The sequence below is a fragment of the Dromaius novaehollandiae genome, chromosome W, assembly GCF_036370855.1.
Source record: "Dromaius novaehollandiae isolate bDroNov1 chromosome W, bDroNov1.hap1, whole genome shotgun sequence".
Lineage (NCBI taxonomy): Eukaryota > Metazoa > Chordata > Aves > Casuariiformes > Dromaiidae > Dromaius > Dromaius novaehollandiae.
In genome coordinates, this window is record NC_088130.1 from 66,831,401 (window position 1) to 66,852,948 (window position 21,548).

The following is a 21,548-nucleotide window of genomic DNA, read 5'->3' on the forward strand; positions in this document are numbered from 1 at the left end:
AGCATTTCTCTCAGCTGCCTTCTCGTCCCTCGGCAGCGCTCCAAGCCTTCCCGCGGCTCTCACACATAAAGGGTGACTCCCCGGCTCACCTTCCCTGGAAGCAGCTTCACACTCACAAGCCCTGGTCCTCATGGGGGACTTCAGCCGCCCCAGTGTCTGCTGGAGGGACAACACAGCAGGAGACAAGCAATTCAGGAGGCTTCTACAGAAGAGGAGGCTATTTCAGAAAAACATGAAGGAAAGAAGCTAACCTTCTAGTACTGACCTTGCTTTGCCTAACAGTTAAGTGTCCCAATTTCTCTTTTTTTCCCCCCCAGCTTAATCCATATACATATAAACCATAGTCAGGGTTTGGGAGGATTTGGCTATTGCTCCATTGATCAGTTTAGCTTTCAGAAAGGAGCCCTCTCTGGTCCCAGATGATACAAATTCCCATCACCACCATGCCATAGTCCCTGTGGGATACTCTAGAGTACGCATGCATATGAAACACCAATGTATGTATTTCACACTTCTTCCTGATCAGGCATCAGTTTTTCCACTCCACTGCATTATCTTAAGTTAATGCCACTTTCAATTGTTATGTCCATTGCACTATTTGACCTATTTTTCTAATAAATATGTAAGCCGCAGTCCTCGGGTAACAGTTCATTCCATTGCAATTAGTACTGGCAGAGTCAAACATTGTAAAAGCCACACATATTCACTCTCTAAATTACACAAATTATTTAAAAGGTGTATCTGTTTTACGTAGTTAACATTCAGATTTCATCCTTGTACTGTGAGCTACAATGAACACCAAACTTAGCTTTCCTTCTGAGATTACCTGTTTACACTTAAGATATCAAAAAAGCAACGCGGCAGGCTGGGGTTCAGGAGCAGGAGGGCAGTTGCAAGGACACTGTAGCACCAGAACTGAAAGCATAACTTTCCCCTACTTCCCCCCATACTACTATCTTTCTCCTTATGCAGGCTAAATACAAAAGCCCCTGGTCTGGGTCACCTATGCATAGGGAAAGAACAGAACCAATGCACTGCCAGTCCCAGCAATGCCAGAAAACAGTGCTGGACCACAACGCAGGACCACATCCGTTTACTGCATATCCCTTTCATCATGCATGAGTAAACAGACCAAGATCTTAGCTTTAAGGGGCATCATTTGTATTTTGTCCAGCTTTTATGAAGGATTTAACATAACAGGGCCTAAAGAGCAGCCCTAGACACCCTATTGAAACATGTAGCAAGAGCAAGTGTTATTAAAAAAGGGGGGGGGGGGGAATTTCCCATGCTTCCCCCCTCATTTAGAAATACTGCTTTAAGATTTGACTTTGGAACAGAAACAAATGTACAGTGTAGTAAGCGGATTTGCATTCTTCCTTCCTACCAACGCTAAATGAGATCAGTTTAAGAGAAATGGAAACAGCGCATGCAAGCTCTTTACCGCATCAGGTATAACACAGAGTGGCTTGAACGCAAATAACCTTCACCAAGAGATTCTGGCAAACCATTTCATTTGCAGCCCATAATGAACAGTTCTCCAAGAAAAAAATGCAAGTGGCTGAGCTTCACCAGCAAGAACAGCCTGAAAACGTGATCCCATCAACACCATGCCCTTTGAACGGCTTCATAACTCAGCCCCTGCAACAACCATGGAAAGGCAATAATCACCCTGCTGTACAGAGGGCCATACAACAAACAGGTTTGTTTAGACTTGAAAACACTGTAGACAGACAAAGAGCAAGATTTCACCTAACATTAATGACCCAAAAGTCAGCACCTAGGTTTCATCACAGCCAGAGAAACAGGTACTGCCAGGTGGTAATTCACTGCATCTTTTCCAGACAGCTTTCTTGGGATGGGATGCACATGCACCTTCACAGCTGTAACTACAGGAAACAGGAGGAAAGGAAAAGGTGACGCTAAAGAGCCCCCGGAGGTTTGTGGAGTTTTACTAGGGCAGAGAGGCATCTTTTCTGTCATTTCATAGCTGAGCTTTCTCCTGGACTCTGGGAACAAAAAATACTGTTGCGTTACATACGGGTTAGGATGAGCAAAAGCAGAGTACAGACTTAATTCCTGCGTTTCAAAGAGAAGACTCCCTAAACCTGAGTGGCATTCCCCTACACTTTCACCTTCAAGAACAAAGGTGTTTTTCCCGGTTTGGACTCTTCCGTCAAGTTGAAAATATCATGGTGTTGGGTCAGGAATTACTTGATTTTTCATGTTTATTTTGCATGGTCTTTGCAGACAGAGCATGTTATAAATACATCATTTGTAAAAACTCAACAGCTGAAACGATATCATTTTAAAAGTGCATGTCATACATATATTTCTGTCTTTTTCACATTTCTTACACAACTGACTGATAACATCTTATCTAATAAAGCCAGTGCTTTTCAGTCTTTAGGAAAATAAAAAAAAAAAAAAAAGAAAGAGAGGAAAAAAGCAGCAAAACATATTCTTCCAGTTGTGAATTTTCCAAAAGAGTCCATTAAAAACTATGCTGCATTGATGTCTGGTTAATATACAGAGGGATGTACATAATTGTGTAGGCTCGCAGATAGAGCAAAGAACTGTAAGACCACATGAAGGTGAAGGTGATCGAATGATCCAGCTGGCACAGTTAGCAGGATCTGTCACAAAGAGGGAGGTGGTTTGCTCTCCAGCACTGAAATCACAGGTAAGTGCAATCCTTCAAAGCGATGCGTTATAGAACGGACAGTAGGTAGCACATTTCCTTGCCCTAGCGACCAAAACTAAAGTTTAACGTGTAACCATGTTCTAAACATAAAGGCACAATTAATACAGAAAAGAAGCTGTCACTGTTCCTTCGTAGAGGTGTATAGACTGGGACCTTGGGCCCCCTGGAATAGATCAAAGATAAAATGGCCAAAGTTAGGCAAGCAACTTGGGAAACTCACCTTCTGCTTCCCCTAAAGAAAGGGGCATCTTGCAGTCACACAAGGCAACAAAATCAGTGATCTTTCAGCTGAAATAACAGATTGGCAGGCTCGTTGCTCAAGCTTTGGTAAGAGAATTTTAACGAGCAATCATCAAATTTAACACAAGATAAATAGCTTTTCACGGTGTCATCTAAAACCCTGTCACATCATGCCCAGCTACGCATAAAAGAATAAACTTCAAGGGGCGTCTACTTGATAAACCACTATCTCCTGAACAGTCAGACTTTCAGAATTAAGGAATCACCTATTTAACGTGAACATAGTCGTCTGCTCCCCTTCCAGACACTGAGGAATCCTGAAAATTATCTTCTAGACATTATCTAACTTAAAACAACATGTCCAGAAATTACTTTTATTTAATTAAGCAATATGGAGGCAGACTCACTAGGTTTTAGAAAATAGGAAAAAAACCCATAATTCTTTAGTTCAAATTTTAGCTTGTATTTAGAGAAGCAGGAGAAGATTGTAAACATGCCTTTCCACTACAGAGTTCTGTGGGAGAGCAGAAAAAGTTTTTTAAATACTGTCTTCCCAAACATAGCGAGTTTGCAAGTCTCCAAACACACAATCACATAAGATTCGGAGGGATCCTGGGTAAGACAATCAGAATCTCTTTTATATACAACCCTCCGTCCAGTTTGCACTGGCTCAAGCAATGATACATTGGAAAATGGAAAGGCACAAAGCAGAAACTTAAGATGCTACAGGAGACAAGGACGAGCTCTGCTGCCTAATGATTTGTGTGTCTATTTTCAGGTACTCTCCTCACAGATGTGCACCACACACAGGAAGATACTCAAGTCTTTTCAGTAGACAAAAATTGAGCAATTCCACAGGCCTACATACCATCAGGGCTTTAAAGAGGAGAAAGAAAAGGATAAAACTTGCCAGTGTGCAGTTCCCACTCACACCTCTGACTTATTTAAAGTGGAACTTCTGCAGGTAAAAATCACTTGTGCAACAACACCTTCAAATGTAAACCAGAGCAATCCAACGTTGCGTGATGATTTTGGAGCTCAGTGCTGCTACCGTATGCTGTCCAAATAATGCACTTCTGGGTACAGAGTATTAACAAGGAGAGCCAAGAGATTATTGCCATCTCGAAGACAATGTTCTGGATGCTTGATGAACTGAGAAGCCTGGGAGAGTTGCTCTTGATAATCCATGTACTGTTTGTTTGATGCCATAGATTCAAGAGCATTCAGTGCCTACAGATACAAGGGAAAATGCTGTTAGCTATGTATACTTCGGTCCACGTCTTTTGCAGGTGTAACAAACCAGCTGCTGAGCCACCATAAGCACAATTCCACTGGAACATCCTCATCTGCTAGAGATCATGGAGTATTCTGAATAAAGCATTTGTACAAATACGATCACATGATACTGTTTCAAGTCACCTCATATTTTCCAAGTTGTTCCTTCCCTGAGATCAGCACAACGGATATTCTCTTTTAAGGCTTGCTATGACTCCGCAATATAAATATTGACATATATTTACATCATGCACTAAAGACATGGTCCTAGGAGAAGTCAAAATACACATCAAAATATAAACTGCAACAACAACGTCTTATGGACATCTTTGACTTTCATAAATGTATTATTTTGCTCCCAATAATAATATTACAGGGACAGCATCAGGTTAGAAATTGTATGTTAAAAAAAGTTCCTCACCTACGTTAGCAGTACCACCTATGATGAATGTTGGAATAACATCTGAATAAGTTTCATTTATTTTTCAGAGAACACAAACAAGCTATACCAAATAAATTCCTGTGCTTTCATTTCTAGTCCGCTACTCCTTCCTATTCTTATGCACCTACTTACTGAAATAACAACCTGGATGGCGCACACACTGGAAAAGGAATATTTATTTGTCATATGGCTTTTAAGTCCTGTTTTCACGTAAGCAAATGCTAGTGTAATATCGCCTTAGTTTGACTACAGCCTACACATTGTCCTGAAAAGCTGGATAGCATTGATAGCATTGTTTTTATTTATTTATTTTTATTCCTTCTACCTGTTGTTATGTTCCAAAGTTTCAGAACTCGGGGTTTCTGGACATAAATTGGTCTGTACCTTTCATTTATTATTTAAGATTAGAAACTATTACCTTCACATTCATATAGAAGGCTGTGTGAACAGGTTTAGTTGGAGTCAACTTAGGGTCGCCTTAGCTTAGGGCTCAGACACACAATCCTCCAACCACAGTCCAACAAGTTACCATCCATCAGCTGAAAACCAGTGTGCCAGTTCTCAAGTCGATGACAATGGCCAGGTAAAGCACAGTAGTCCAGACTCCACTTAAAGATGTTTCAAGCCATTACATTTTATCTTGCGCTTGAGATGAACTGGTATGTACCAAAGATTGCTCACAGCAGCTCAGCTAGACCCCAAAATACAGTCAGGTGGGGTCCAAGAGCAAAGTCTCTTAAAACTCACACCATCACCAGGCCTGCGCTGCCCCTGCCCTCATCTCTGGCAAATTCCAAGACGGTGTTCTTACATATAGCAAATGTTGCATGAATTTGTGATACGCCCTTTTCCCCTAAAGACGCAAGTGAGTGCAACAAACTATTTCTGAAATTCAGTTTGATGTAAAGCCGTAGCAAAAAAATAAAAACACACAAAAAAACAGAGCGTATTCAGTGCTAAATAAAATCGAGAAGTTCATACGAGGATTTAGCCTGAAGCTCCAATGCTTGCAGTGACCCTTATGAGCGCTGCCTCACAACCCGAGACAGCACACAAACAGAGCACTCCAAAAAGCCAACGACCAGCACACAATACCTGCTGAGCCTTCTGCGACAGCTTCGGCTCTGAACCCGCTTTCAGGCGGACTTGACTCTCTGCAGGAATCTGCACCAAGAGGAAGGTGGACAAACTGCGGGCGACCACCCGGAACCTTACACAGGGAAAAGCAGAGAGAAGGGGGCATCAAATTTGAAAGTCTTCAACCGCACAGACTGAAAGTTCTATCCTGTGAGACATCTCTTACATGGGAACACAGTAGAGGCTTTAGAAGATCATTTTTAATACAAAAAGAAAAAAAATATCGTAGTATATACACTCAGTATATCATTATTATACACTAGAGGATAGTATAATACCATATATATGAAATGTTGCACCTCCCTTGAGCTTAGCTGCAGCCTTGAGGTCACATCTGAAACACTCGTTTAACAGCCTTTGAAACATCCATATCACCAAAACCAAAGGATCAGTTGAACATGAATAAGACTTCAGAGTAATTTATACAGTGTCAGGACTGCATCCCAGGAGGTCTTTATAAAGTTAAATACTATGTCGGATTGGTGTTCCACAAGCATTTACATATTTCTCCTTGGCATTCTTTCCACTTTAATGTCTTACAGCCAAGTTTGCTCTGTCTTAGAGAGTAACAAGCACATATTTCTTTGAACATCTCTGAACATTTCCCAGCACCTCAAGGTTAAGATGGAAAAGGCAGAGTGCATATGTTCATACAAAACACTTGTGACGTGAACTGGAGCAGTCTTCTACAGATGAGGTTGAAATATTTTCCTCTAATACACAGTCTGCCTACAAACTTAGAGATGGAAACCAAGCCAGAATCACGCTCACTGCAGTTACTACAACTCACTAAAGCTTGGGTCCAAGTAACTTTATAGATTTGGGGACAGCCTTGATTCAGAACATCTTTCAGCATTGCTCTGTGCAGTCTGGATCCAGGCTGCAGCTTTTTCAACACGACAACTCACCCTGACTCAACAAATTCACTCCAACCCTTACCTGGGTGACAACGGAGACCTCCTGCCTAGCCCAATAGCACCAAGTATGCCAGAAGTCAGTCTCTCTTCCGCCAGCTGACTCTGCCTGCCCTGTATTGAGAGCAGTGTCCGAATGACAGATTCGATCAGAATGGCATCGTCTTGCTCCATCTGAATTAGGGATAACTGCAAGGCTTTGTGCCACCAAAGAAACAGCTTTGCCTCTTCCTTTGCTGAGCTTTACATAGATTAAAAAAAAGTCAGAAGTACAGGTTAAGAAGACTGTACATCTCCCCATTAGCCCTGTGAAGAGTCCAGGTGGCAAGTTAACAACAGCTAATCTTAGTTTATCAGGCCAGTGTAACTGTATCACCCCACAAATCATTGTGTAGCTGAAGATCTTATTGTTATGGACCTGATGCAGAAAACAGTCAGCAGGTTTTAACAGCCTGTAAGAGGACAAAGAACAACGTTTCCTTCCAAGTTTTAAACCTAAGAATTAATGATATTGCAGCCATAAGCGCATTTAAGCCTATCTAGAACTTGGTCGAAAAGAAACGAAGCTGGATCTCTACTCCTTCCTTTACTTAACATTAAAACACCTTAGCAAGCACTAGCTGTTGTTTCCACAGTAACTTAGACTTTTGATATGATCTTCTAGAAGAGGAAACATCAAAGGCTTTTGCTGAGCAAAGCACAACATGAAGTTCCCCTGTGGTATTTTTAATTCTTCCCCAAACAGTTGCAGTCGAAGTTAATGAGCTCAGGTTTTCCACATATAGCACCAGCACGAGCTTTCTGCATCAGACCATCCTCAGATTGCTCTACCCAGTTGTTTCTCTCAAGCCAGGCACCCACAGTTTTGAGGGTTTAACCGGCTGTGTAAGGTGGCTTTGCTGTCTGCTCCCCACTTTGGCAATCAAATTACTAGAACTATAAGCTACCTACATCAGTTAAGGTATTCTTTGAATTCCAAGAACACAGTGGGAATGCACATTTTCATAAAATGTTCTCTCTCAGCAAATATGAGCATTATCAACATCAAAATACAAAGATATTTATCAAGTTTACTAAATTTTAGCAATAATTTCAGCAGCCTGTAAATACAGTTGTTAGACATTGTAAATACAAAGTATTACCAAACACCAAAGCTATCTACAGCCATCTATCATGTTGTTCCACCAGAATTATTATCTAATAAGACATTTTACAACAATACAGACCTCTAACTTTGGGCACCCGACTACATACACTGGATTCAGATTTTGTTCAGAACTGCTGACATTCTGCATTGCGCAGCTATGGACATCAGACCTTTCAAGTACCACACTGAGTATTTAGCATATAACCCATCCCACCTAGTGGACATTCTGGAAAGTGAACCCCACACTGATTTAGGAATTTTGTAGTCATTTTAATTGAGCAAAAAATCCAGGCTGCCATTGAAATCAAGCTCCTGTGATTAAAAACTAACCAAAAGACAATAAGAGAAATGTTCAGGCAGAATTCCCTCTTGTGTTTCACCACGTCTATCAGTGTTGGTACTGGGGCATGGGCTGGAAGATGACATTTGTGATATTATGGAAGGACTGACCATTATATCCAGCAACCAGATTATAGCGACTATACAACCACAGCCTTACTTAAAAGTCGGGGCACATTCAAAAGACTGGAGGTCTGTACCTTGGATTCACTTGCTCCAGCCATTTGCTAATGGTTTGCAGGATATTCATTTCATTGGTAAGTGTCTGGTCAGTGTTTAGACATTGTAGCAGGTAGATATACAGGGTCAAGTAGCTTCCCAAAGACAGACACTCCTGCAGGAACTCCTCCATGGTAAGCTCAGGAACTTGGAGAGAGGCAAGGATAGGGCCCCAGCCTAAATCCTGGTGGTTAGGAGACTCTAAAAAGAAAGCAAAAGGACAGCATAAACAGCATAAGTAAACAGTGCTTGGTAAAACCCAAGAACTAGAACTACCTTACTGTTTTCCTTTAAATTGCAAAATTCAAATTGTTTTAGCAGTGTTCCAGATAATCAGTTTGTGATGCCACTGTGATGGCTAGAGATAAAAAAAAATATCCACTATTGTAGTGTATCTCCTTCACAGAATCACAGAGTGATTGAGGTCGGAAGGGACCTCTGGAGATCATCTAGTCTAGCCCCCTGCTCAAGCAGGGTCACCTAAAGCACGTTGCACAGGATCACATCCAGGCAGGTTTTGAAGTTATAAGGAGTCCCAGGTGATTCATATTTAATGGGCATCAAAATACTGATCAATGCTCTTGACACAAGTGGCAGAACAACACACCCTCCTACCTTCATTGAAGTAAGCTGTGATACAAGCTTCGGTCACCTCCGCCATGTGTCGGACAGAGGCCAGACTCTGGCATGCCGCCGTGAGAAGGGGCATCGCCAGTAATCCATGCACTTTACTGTCAACCCACTTTCGCAGGCTTCCCCGCAACGACTCGGCTGTTGTAACACTAGAGTTGTTCATCATCGTCAGGGTTTCTGTAAAGAGACTGCTGAGGGCCATATGACGTGTTTGCAGATCCATATCTGAAAGTCAGAAATAAGGGAAATATGAACCATTTCAGTAAATAGAGGCTAGACCCTAGATGACCTGAATTCAGTTTCATCACCAAACATTTCTTTAGGTCCTGGGAAAAGTCACTTTTTCATTACACACCTGCAATAAGACACTCGATTCCTAACAGCCTATTTCCTTGATGACTTAATTCATAATTTACAAAACAGCCAGACACAGCTGATAAGACTGTACAGCACCCAGTATATCTAAGCCTATTTTTCAATTAGGGACTTTCAGCCCTACTAAATTGAACAGTAAAGCATGTTTACAGTCTCCAAAAATATGTAGGTATAAAACTACAATTTAAAGCACAGCTCAGAGCTAAATAATCAAGTTTTTAACGATTCCATCTGAAATATGATCAGGTTGAGCCCTGAGATTTTGCAATCCCCTCACGTGTTTTAGACTACCTGCCAATCCCAGTGTTCAAATCCAGAATCTTTTTTTGAAGCCATCTCTTGCCATTGTCTAAACGCATTAACATGGGCCATGCATAAGTGTCCTTGGAAACGCACACATTTCCTGCACTCAGCTCTTAAGTCTAATCACAGAGTAGAACTTGCCATGTATCAATGAAAAAACAGCATCACTATAAAAGAAAGCTTTCCAGCAGTGTCAGATTGTAGCAAGGGAAAATTTCAATGACATATAAAGAGGAAAAAGAAAAAGCACAAAGAGGGATTGATTATTGGAAAAAAGTTGCCCAAAGTGGCTACGAAGTCTCCAAAGTGCCTCCAACCCCCTTCAGGCCAAGCACAGAAGCTAAATCTGATGCACATCACCACTTTCCTGCCACAATTCATCAGGGCTCCTACTCCACTCCACAGCCTGGTTGCGCTGGGTGAACAAAGAATTCTTCTGACCAACTCTATGGCTGTCCTACAGAGCTTCCCCAAGCTGCAATACCAATAGCAAGAGACATTTCTCAGGGTCACAAATTTTCAAATTGAAAATTTAGATGGGAAGTCATCTTTATTCTGCTAGTGCTTGGGGAGAAAGAGCTGTCTGCAGGCTCAGGAAGATGAGTTGCTAGAATCACGGCAGGAATGCTATCTTGACAACACTAAAGCAAAAAAAAAAAAAAAAAAAGAAAGAAAGAAAAAAAACCCAACCTTCTAGTCCCAAAAGCTACAGTTTAATATGGGGAACACTTCTGTTCACTTTTGCTAGTACACTTGCGTGGGTCACGGACAGGAAGAGATAGGACTCCTAACAAGCACTTTGCCATAATACAACAAAATGACTGTTTTGACCCGAACACTTATTCTGCTTGGAGGAAGGTCAGAGTGGTAGTAGTATCAAAAAAACTAGGTCAATATAAACCCTGCAGGTGTGGATATGCCATACTACTAATGTACATCAATATAACTTCCCTACTTCAGTACTGTAAGTTTTTTCTGATTATACAGTGTTTTAGAATCACTAGGAACTGAGAGGATGTATTTGAAATTGTCTTTGGGGAGAGTGAGGGGGGAAACATTTAGAGCAAAGAACTCTGCCCCCAACAAACTTTGTATTTTAAAGGTTCTTCACGTTCAAACCAATGATTTGGGGAGAAAAATCTGTCTCTAACAGATCTAACACTCTTGGACTAGGAACACTGTATGCTGGCCAGTTTTACTTGCAACATAAAAATCGTTTTTTCTGTTGGCCCTAGCCCCCTTGATAGCTCTTGGGAGGATCATATTTTTGTTTTGTGCTCATATATTACCTAAAGCAACATGCCCTGCCCATAAGGGAGACATTATGGTAATGAAATTACATAGTCAATAGAAGTCCAAAAATTCACGTGCTAGAATGAAGGATCTTGACAGCTTTAAAACAATTTGTCACCTCATTAATACAAACCTGGAGGATTAAAGATGATTATATCATCCAGCAGCTTAGACATTTCTTGCTCCAAAACTGCAAGAGTAATCTTTCCACTTTGTTCTAAGGTGCTAAGAAATTGAACCACTTGGTGAATGTATGCTCGGCATTTCAGCGTTGCATCCTGTTAATTAAAATTAAAATTAATTTAAAAAAAATCACGCCTAGTATTATTTCCATGATCTATATATGACATACAAAAGGCAGATCTTTCAAATGACCGAAACAGCTTGAGACACTGCAAAACCAATTCAACTTACAAGGTGGATGTAACTGTCTGAAGATGCACCAAAGCCTGCCGAGATTTTTAGGAGCTTCGCTATCAGTTCAGCCGCCGCGTCCCTGGCAAGGATAACAGAAGGAGGATAGTGGCTGTTGCAGTAGCTGATGATGCTTTGATAAGATGAGATGCCCACAAGTTGCCAAGGAAGGGAGCTGGTCTGTCCAAGGAGATTAATTACTGGTGACTCCTGAAGATTTAAAGACATGATTCTAAGTTCCACCTTCTTTGTTGTTTTAAATTAACATTTACAATATTGAATATTGGAAGTAAATTCAGACACCAAAATTTAAAGTAGGCAGAGCAGAAAGCACACAGAAATAGATGATTGCTGGGATTCCAGCTGAAAGCCAGCTCCTCATGTAAGCAGCAAGCCAACACATGCATTTCACCTCTAGCAATCACATAACAGTATTCAGACTGCTGCAAGAGTCTTAACCAAGCCCTGCAGCCAAAGTGAGAGACATTAATGTCTGACATCTAAATATATAAAGGAGGGTCTCCATTTGTTTTGAACTTAAGAGGTAAAGTAACTTGAGTAGAGGTTAAAAAAGAAAAGTAAAAAACAAAGTTCACAGCAGAGCCAGGGACAGCTTTTTATGAATTATCTACCAACCTGGGGAACTCCTCAGTTACACTTTCTCATAAATAACATCCTAAACACTACCAACAGCAGCCTACAGCACCCACAACTCACACAGGCAGTGCAAGTATGCAGATGCCTATCAAAAAGAAGCAGAGAGTCCAGCCTCAGCTACCACCATCCTCCTCTCAAGGGTTCTTCCAGAGACTGCAATACAGAAGGATATCACCCGGATGCTGAGAAGTATCAAATTACTTCAAATTATAGAATGAACAAATATTGGAATTGTGTTGACAGTCAACATAACCTAAGTACTTTAAGGATCCAGAACTAACCCAAATGATGTTACATTAACAAGAACATTACACTGGTTACATCAAGTATTTCTTAAGTTGCATGTGCACTGGAATATAGGGCTCTGAAATAAGAGCCTGACATCTAGGTCAAGCTGTCACAGGAGCATCCTGGGAGGTAAAAGCAGAGTAACAGCATGACAGTTGAAACACATTCCTGGAAGCTAGAAAGAAATTCTTAAGACTGACTCATACAATATACATATAGGTTTCTTTTGAAGCTCAAGAAGCTTCTTACAAGTAAAAATATTCAGGGCAAAAACAGCCTGCTACCCACAAACTTCAGAAATTTTCCTTAGCTGGAATATAATGTTGACCAAAGGCTGCAGGTGACATCTTGACATAGTATCATTCAGTGTCTTGCAGGAAATGGAAGATAGAAGACACTGCATATGGAAGAAAGATATGAAATAGGACTTCTTGGAGATTTCCCAGCCCCTCTGGAAGCAGCGCACTGAATCGGACTGTATCATGCAAGATTTACCTACATAGAGCTCTTAACAAAAGCAGGGTTTGGAAAGTCCATTGTAACACCCAGCGTTTTTCTTTCCTATTCCAACACTTCTTTTCTTTCTCAGGCAAATACTGAAATGCAACCATAAATGAGACAAGTGCTGAGGAATCGGAGATAATGAAATCCGTCTTCAGAGCAAGAGAAAGAAAACTTCACCAGTTTCAAGAGATGCAGTAAACTTTCCCCAATAACTCGTCACAAGCAGACATTGACAGGCTTCTTAAAGATGTATTTGGTCTTCAGGACATTATATCACTGTGACATGTCATCACAGTCTGTATGTCATACTGAGTTAGAAGGGGTGCATTTTATGGTAAGAAATAAATGTTTGCAGAAGCAGTTCTGAGGCCGGAATGACAGTTATAAATAACTTCCCAGAAAACATGTTAAAGCAGATGAATGGATATTTTCCTCCCAGACAGCTATAAAAGTATAAAGCCTGATTTCAACTATATCAGACTAGAGGAGAGACATTTCCAAGTTTATTGCTTTATAGTTCTGGGTGATTAGAGCTGGAAGCCTGCACCATATGGAGCCTGGCTTAGCTTTAGGTCCTTAACAAAAGGAACAGCTACCCTGATGCTGTAAGGGAAACAGATAAGGGTGGCATCAGACTAGCCACACTTAAAAGTGCAGGGACAGATATAATAAGAGATGCATGTTCCTGCAGAGGGGAAAAGGCTACCACAGAACCTGGAACAACTCAGTTGATGAGTGGACATAAGACTCACTTGTGGAGCCTGGTAATATTACTATGAAGGGTACCATATTTAGCTATAAAAGGAAAAGCAATTGCACAATAGCTTTACATAATAGCTACAATTTTTAAACACTAATGAAATTAACCCTATGTATTTGTTCCTCCCCATACCCAGAGAGTCGCTTTGCAACTCCTGGAAACTGTCAGTACTTATTTGCTTACTCTTCAAACACAACTGGATCACAGCTCTTACAGAAACTTCTTAAAATGAATAGCGTCTCTTCCTTTCTCACCCAACTGATACAAAAAGCCTCACATAAAGATTTAAGTCTTAGCCATCTCAGGAATACTACCATGCTCTACACTCACGGATAAAATGCTTCTTTGTTAATCATCTTACAAGCGAGGAAGAAGTCACAGCCTGTCTCCATGCCAGCAAAGTATTCTTCTCTTTCAAAGACAGACAGGTATGAACCTTTGCAAAACTCACCTCTTCGCCTATAAGCTGCTCCTCTTTTGCCAGCAGGACCATCATATACAGCAAGCAGACAATCATGTTGCGAGTCTCAGGATGGGGGTTGGGATTCCAGGCATCAGAGAGGACACTGACCCAGTTTATTTCACATAAAACATAACCCAAGAATAAGAAACAACTCTTGGGGCTGCCCCTTTCAATCTAGCAAGGAAAAGGAAAAAAAGAAAGGCATATAAAACAAGTGTAAAACAAAAATAAATCCATACTTTTCAGCTTCTTAACCAAACAAATCCACAGCAGCATTCTAGGTTCATTCTAGGAGTAGGCAGACACCATTTCTCCATCACTTTCACCCTTCACCAAAAAGTCACCCATGTAACCTTCTATCCTTCTCACACAACTGGTACCGCATGCCAAGCTACTGCAAACCAGAAAGAAATAAACTATTAAGTTTAGCTGCATAATTGCAAACCATTTTTTTGTCGTTGTTGTTCAAAAAGGAAGACTAAGAAACTCCAAAACCTGTTTAGAACTGCATGAAGAACTTAGTCCATCATACCAGCATGGCAATACGACGATCACAGCAGGACCAAGCTGATAACAAGCGCAATTATCTCCAAGAGGTGTAAATACCCAATGACAACAGGCTAGAAGCAAGCGTGTTGTGATCGCTGCCCACCGTCCCCGACTCCTAGTACTATCTATTGTTGCATCTTCCTCACTAATTAGCGCTGATCAAACTCTGGGCCTTTTATGGCAAGTTTACTGGGGGGTTGTTCTGGTTTTTCCCCCACTAAAGTATTAACACTGTATATCAACACCATGCAGAGACTGCAGCGTGAACAGTCAAGAACACTGAAGGAGCTTGAAGGGTTTTTAAACCGACAGCACGAGGTTTGTTCTTTTTCCTGCCACAGAAACCATATGAGTCTGTACAAGTCTTTATGCGACCGAGGCTTCGATAATTACTGTCAGATCTATGCACCAGCAATACCAATTTATGGGCACGCAATTATCTGCCAAATTAGCCAGAGTACAAAATACGGAGCTAACGCTGCTTCTGAACTTACAAGCCAAATCTCTTCCAATTGTGAGAAGATGGGTAGTATCTGATGCGGTGTAACAGTCCATTCACACAAACCCAACTTACCAGAGTTTTGTGAACAAATCTGAATCAGCCCCAAAAGGTGCTGGGGATAGATATGTTATGTAGGCTATGGCATGCTTTTAATATAATAGTCAGCAGCCTAAAATTTGATTCACTGCATCACTGAGACTTCTCAGCCTCAGTTCTCAAACTGTTACAGCATTTCCCTACCTTGTAGAGTGCTATGAGAATAACATGGTAATAATAAAATATGAACTTTAACTTCATACATATTAAATACATATAATAAATGAGACATTCAGATACAGCAGTGACAGACTATAAAGTCTGCCTTACAGCTTCCTACAACTTTGTATAAGACCCAATAACACTCCTTCACAAATATAATGAATCACAAAATGAGCAGCTTGAATTCTGCAATAAACTTTAAAAGCTTACTAGTTAAAGAACGGTCTCCAGCCCTCCATTACTTCCAAGGACAACCAAGATTATGAGTTTAATTCAACACATACTAGGTACTCACTTTAAAGAACTCTTCCATAAGCATTCGGTCTGGATGCATTTCCTTCCATGGAAGCCTTCTAAATTCAGTATGAAAAGTATAGAGAATAAACTCTGGCATTTTGGGGGCTGTGCAACATTCACAGTAATGCATTAGATGCAACCAGAGAGCCCCACGGTGGCCTGGCAACAGCTTATCTACATCAAAAGGAAACAGTCCAATTAACACCAGAAAAAATTGCAGGGAAGCTTGGTTACAGGAGAAAAGCACAGTTTTCAAGACAACAAGTGATAACTACAAGTTACAAAGTACATGAGCACTCCTTCCCAGTAGAACTTCACCACTTCTACAGATTCTTTAAAAAGAATTAGTGAATCTTGACTTTTAGATGATGATGATATGTGGCAAGGGGGTATTTATTTATTTCTACAACATTAGTCTGAATCCCATTCATCCCTAGAAGTTGTTGGCTGTTAAGCAGTATCTGTAAAATGAACTGGTGGGTATTTTCCATTCCTGTCTAGCTATGCATTAGACACACTACACAGTGTTAAATACAAGCTCAAAATGACTGAACCTACGGATTTTTATTACCCTTCCAGGCTCCCTGCTGAGACACATGCAGTGGGCACTGTTACATACTACTGCATATGTTCTACAGGCACTGACATGTGGCATTGCAGTCATGCACTTCTCACTAGAGCTCACTGTGTTTTGCTTTCCTTCATGTTAACTTTACCATCTGATATCTATCTATCAACCACTTTCTCTGCCCATGCCACAGAAACAGTCGTCTTTTAAGGCTGAGATAAAGAAACATGCTGTTGGTACCACTGCGGTCATCATCATAGCTAAAAGTTCATAACAAATGGAAGAATCCCCTCTTGTCTCAAATCTCAGAAAACACGTTTTGATGAGCTAGAACAGAAAGCGTCACTAAAGAGAAACAGTGCGGACTTCACTCACCTTTAAAGCTCTCGTGCAAAAGCTCGATGCAGTTTGTAAACAAACAGACCATGCTGGATGCCACAGCAGTGTCACTCTCTAACCAAGGGTAGCAGGGCGGGTTACTTGAGAAAACAGAGGAAGCAAAGCAATATAAATTTCAGTGCTGACTTAGCAGCTTAAATGCTTCGATAATTTAAATACTGTAAATCATAATAGACCAATATAGTACAGGATATCAGCAGTCCTTTTAAAGTCAACTCTTTAGGACTATCTCTTTATTCCTTAAAATAGGAAGACACTTTAATGTCACAGTGAAGGTCCTCAGTACCATTTAAGCAAAGATTGCTTATTGATATTTCATAATTGAATTACAGTTCAAAATGCAGGAATTTCTGAATGTCAGTACATATCACCAGCAGTCAACCTTCTAATTAAATGCTGGAGATGCATTCACAGCTCAAAAGGCATTTGTCTTTGGAAGAAGGTTGAATTTAAGCGTATAACGCAAGAAATAACTCTTCTACTGAAAAGAGAGGCAAGGAAGATGACTGCCAGTAGACCATCATAGGAAAGATTTGGCCAGATGTCTCTTTACACACTACTGGCATTTGAGGTTGTACTTGTTTGGCTATTTGGGGAGGGTTTTTGCTTCCCCCCCCGCCCCCCCTTCAAACTAGGAGTTACCCATATTGTGGAAGCTTTAGAAACAAAGACAAAAACAAAACAAAAAAACAACAAAAAAACCATATTTTAATGCATTTCTAGAACTAACTGCAATCCATTTTCTTCCTCACCTCCACTTCTCAAGCAGTAATTGGTTATATTTCTTGTACCTAAAACAATTATTCTACAAGTCATGGAAAATTGACTTAAGCAACACATGATTTAGTTCCATAACCATTAAGAATATGACATACGTAATAGCTATTTAAATGAAGGGCTACAATACAATCATGAGTTGGAACAAAAAAAAAATCAGGTGACAAAGAAATCCATTTCTTAGCCACAGCTAAGAAGTAAGCCCTTACTTTAGCAAAAATTGATTTAATTTCGAAGTGCAACAGTACATACCTTGCATCTTCCTTATCTAAGATCAGTATCCATGGTTTAAAGAGTCCAACAATGACTGAATACAAGGACTGTAATGCTAGAAAAAAAAACAAAGCATAAACATTAGTTTAAAGTTAGCAACAGCGTCCAAATCACACTTTTCCAAACTCAGATAAAACGACCTTTGCTTATGCCAACATTAAATCAGTTCTGCAGGGTCAAGTAAAAAATTAAAGTACAATATGATTGTTATTAACTTTAGTTAATAAAACAATTGTTTTAACTTTAGATAAAAACAATAATGAGCATTTTGCATTGTTCACGTCAACACATCTTTCAGATTGTGGAGGTTATTATTCACATTTTAAAGCTCCATATACTAAAAAGAAAAGGTGTTTAGGCTATTTTCTCCAAACCAAAAATCAAACCACAATAAAATTTGGTAGGCCCTTGTTCCCCAACTTATGCTCAGGGCAAAAGATCACATTTTTCTTTGAAGAATTTTGAAAGCAAGTTCTGGATCAGAAAGTGAAAACAAGCTTCCTACAAGAAACAAAGATGAAAAAGGAGAAAGTGCCACATAGCCATAAGGTAGCACCAACATATCCTGTCCGTATTTTAATGGACTCATCACTGTACAAATACAGAGCAACCAGACTTTTCTGAAGGCTGGCTAAATACAGCCACTGCCCTTCCTAGCGCTGCAGCTCCCAGGGTCTCCCAGTGCCGAGATGTTAGCAAACTCTTTAGGATGCCGCTGACATTGTTGCAGAAACCCTCAGAGTTAGGATTTTATTGTATATTTAAAAGAAACTATCTTCAACAGAAAAAATTAAGAACAGGATGAATTTCTCTAAGTCATTAGCTTTTAAGACACTTTACCTGCTAGAATTCTGTTACTGCCAACAGGCTCCTGGGCTAAACTAACAACTTCAGTGTCGATAAGCCGTTCGGTAAGATACTCCAGAAACGTATTGACTTCAGCCACGTAAGGACTCCACTTTGAAAACAGGCCAAAGGTCCCGAAGTCCACCGAAGTCAGCCGGAGTTTGCAAAAAGAGGTGGAAAGCCATTCTATCGTCTCTCTAATCTGTGAAAAGCAGAAAGTTATTAACGAGCTAAAGAAAGCCTGCATGGCTGCATTATTCGTCCCTGGCAGGCATCTGTTTCAGCTGCAAAATGTAGTTAATCAACCAGAGAGGTGCCCACCTGCTCTGCAGAGAGCAGAGCTTCTGCAGCATCCCGCAATACAGGACTTCTGGTAGAATCACTCTTCTTGAAGCTTCCCTGTTCAGTCACTGAGGAGCCACAGCCCAAAGCTTTCAGTGATGCCTTCCAGCAGTCAGGGCTCAGAAGCTGCTCCGAAGAGCCTTATGAGAAAGAGAAAATAATGTACTTATGAAAGTCGTGATAAGGATATTAATTCTTTTCTCAATATGAGTTAGAGAAGCCTGAAATAGGAGCTACCTACTACAAAAAAAATTAGTTAAGGCAATAGTTTGAAAATCCCAAGTTTAAGGGCAAGAGACATCTAAATCCCAAACACAGGTAATGTAGATGCCAAAAATGAATGTTAAATACTTTCTTCTTGGACAGTTTCCCAAGCACTTAATACATCCCTGGCTACAAAAGCATATTAAGAGATAGTTGCTGCTCGTCACACAGTTTGACAGAAAGGAAGTATTGTTGCTCCCATTTTAGAGGCACAGCAGATTATAGGCAGAATCTAATGTCAAACAGATAGTGTACAGCAGACTTCAGTATCAGTCCCAGGTCTTCACAATTCTTGGTTTGACAGTGAAGACTGCTCAAGAACAGGGATATTGCATTGCAGATAGTGGAATAATTATCCAGTGCTTCCATTAATAGAAAGCTCCTCTTTGCCCTTCTCCTGTAACATGGGCTGAAAAAAATCTGTCATCACCAACATGTGTACTTTGGTCTGCAGGAGAATGCTGCTTTCTAGCAAAGCTAAATTATGTCTAATAAAAACATATCACATAGCACGCACACAAAAGAAACCTAAGGGGAAAAAAAAGGGAAAAAAATCATTCTGTGTTTGTTGCTGTCCAACTTTTCTGGCCTAAAAAATACAAACTGCATGCAACAAAGTTCTGTATGAAAGCTGGAACACACTGATTCAAATACTCACTTTGCACGAACAATCTTAAAAAATCACTATAGTGATCAGGGAACTGATACTGCAGAAGTTTAGTCCAATGCTTGCAGAAGATATTAAATGGCATTAAAATATCTTCTTCAGGTTCAAGGCCACATGCATTGAGAGCCAAGTGAATAGATTCCAGAAGCCTGGTACGTTCAGATAAAGGCGGCTTAGTAATGCTTAACCATTGTGTAAGGTCAAACTAGAACAGAGGACAGGAAGCATTTATAAGTAGAAGCTTTAGCATTTAAAATAACAGCCATGATATTTCAAAAAGACAGGGGGGAAGAAATTGTTAGGGGGAATTTTTTTTTTTTTTTTTTTTTCTTTAAATTCAAGACAGGCCTGATATATTTGCGTTTCATCATCTCTAGCTCAGAATCAAGGTAACCCTCTCTAAGGGGATATCTAGTATATATTTTCAGCCTATTACACAAGTTCCTGGCTTCATGAAACAACCCTTTATCTGTTTTCTAATTCAGGAAATGCATGCAAATTTGCACATTTTAGTACCACTGCCAAACCTTAATACTTGCAAGCTGGACTAATCTGCATAGTCCATAAATTCAGGTAGCACGGCGAGGCCTTTGCAGACTCTAGCTGCCTGTTCAGACCCAGGTCAGCAGTGACAACATTGATTTTTGACACTAAGGACAGCTCAAAGGCCTGAGCAAACTGAATCACCTGCTACTCGCAGCTGCCAAACCCTATCTCTATATAACCAATGAAGTGAACCCGCACGATATCAAAGTATATACTAACTTCACTGATAATACACGGAGCCAGTATCAGGCAGCCCTGAAACAAGAGATGTGCAAATTGTTTGCTCTAACATTGGTATTTTTTTCAAAGATTGCATGTGTGGCACCAACGTCCTTCCCACCTAACAGACGTGACAGATTCAGCCATCATTCCCACTTATTTTTAACACAACCGGGATTGACTGGCTTTTGTGAAGATTGCCTCTGCAGAGATATCAGAGGGAAGAAGCCATCAAGAGCCTCCGTATTCTCATATCAAGAGTAAGGGCACACCGAAGAGGCAGCCCAAGGAAGCTCACCCTGATGCTATCTGGACTAGGAAAGGGTAGTTGAAGGTCTTGCCCCCAGCCCCTCCTCAGCTTAAATACAAGCACCACTCAGATGAGCACCACAGATACAAATCTGGTACTTTAAAATAACTCTGATGACTGGTTCTGTAGATCTTTCTTCCTGAGCCTAAAGTCATAGTCTTTAGGCATATGGCACCCACATAAGCAACCCACAAACCAGCAAAACAGATAGCATTCATGAGTATTTTACCTTTGTCAGCAGCATGAAGACAACGTCACTGTTCTCCTCACTCAGAAAGGCCACGACTTTCTCATATAAAGTCACAAACTCATTGGGAGAGGCAACAGGAGTGAAGTAAGGAGAGAGGAGAGTACAGAGCCGACGATTCTGGAGAATCGTCTGGAGGAGACGCTTGCACTCGGATTTGGTCCCACTGATAAACACCTGAGAAATCAGGAACAGAGAGAAAAATGGCCCGGCATGAATCTACTGGAAAAACCCCTCTTAAAGCTTTTTTTCTGGACGAACACATTTCCACCCCTCACTTCCCCCAAAACAGCTTTTTCAAAAATAAAAGACAATTAAATACTTCTACTCCACAAAATCTAACTGTAAAATAAATGTGTTTACCTAGAACGCTTAAGAAC

At 40.5% G+C, this 21,548-nt stretch overlaps 1 protein-coding gene across 3 annotated transcripts in view; it reads right to left on the reverse strand.

The window, feature by feature from the left end:
* Positions 1-2,207: 2,207 nt before the first annotated feature.
* The window catches only part of LOC112994473 (ectopic P-granules 5 autophagy tethering factor), a 57,454-nt gene continuing 38,113 nt past the window's right edge, over positions 2,208-21,548 (reverse strand). For 2 of the 3 annotated variants that reach the window (XM_064500749.1, XM_064500748.1), the window contains exons 30-44: positions 21,151-21,345; positions 19,838-20,051; positions 18,895-19,055; positions 18,568-18,775; positions 17,707-17,782; positions 16,654-16,757; positions 15,709-15,884; positions 14,093-14,278; positions 11,433-11,642; positions 11,152-11,296; positions 9,030-9,272; positions 8,396-8,615; positions 6,735-6,950; positions 5,754-5,868; positions 2,208-4,171 (exon numbers count right to left, since the gene is read on the reverse strand). In XM_064500749.1, coding sequence (XP_064356819.1) covers positions 3,989-4,171; positions 5,754-5,868; positions 6,735-6,950; positions 8,396-8,615; positions 9,030-9,272; positions 11,152-11,296; positions 11,433-11,642; positions 14,093-14,278; positions 15,709-15,884; positions 16,654-16,757; positions 17,707-17,782; positions 18,568-18,775; positions 18,895-19,055; positions 19,838-20,051; positions 21,151-21,345 — 2,652 coding nt within the window. In that variant the 3' untranslated portion in view covers positions 2,208-3,988. Of the gene's footprint in view, positions 4,172-5,753; positions 5,869-6,734; positions 6,951-8,395; positions 8,616-9,029; positions 9,273-11,151; positions 11,297-11,432; positions 11,643-12,876; positions 12,974-14,092; positions 14,279-15,708; positions 15,885-16,653; positions 16,758-17,706; positions 17,783-18,567; positions 18,776-18,894; positions 19,056-19,837; positions 20,052-21,150; positions 21,346-21,548 lie in introns of those variants that run through there. The other variant, XM_064500750.1, reaches the window with a different exon arrangement.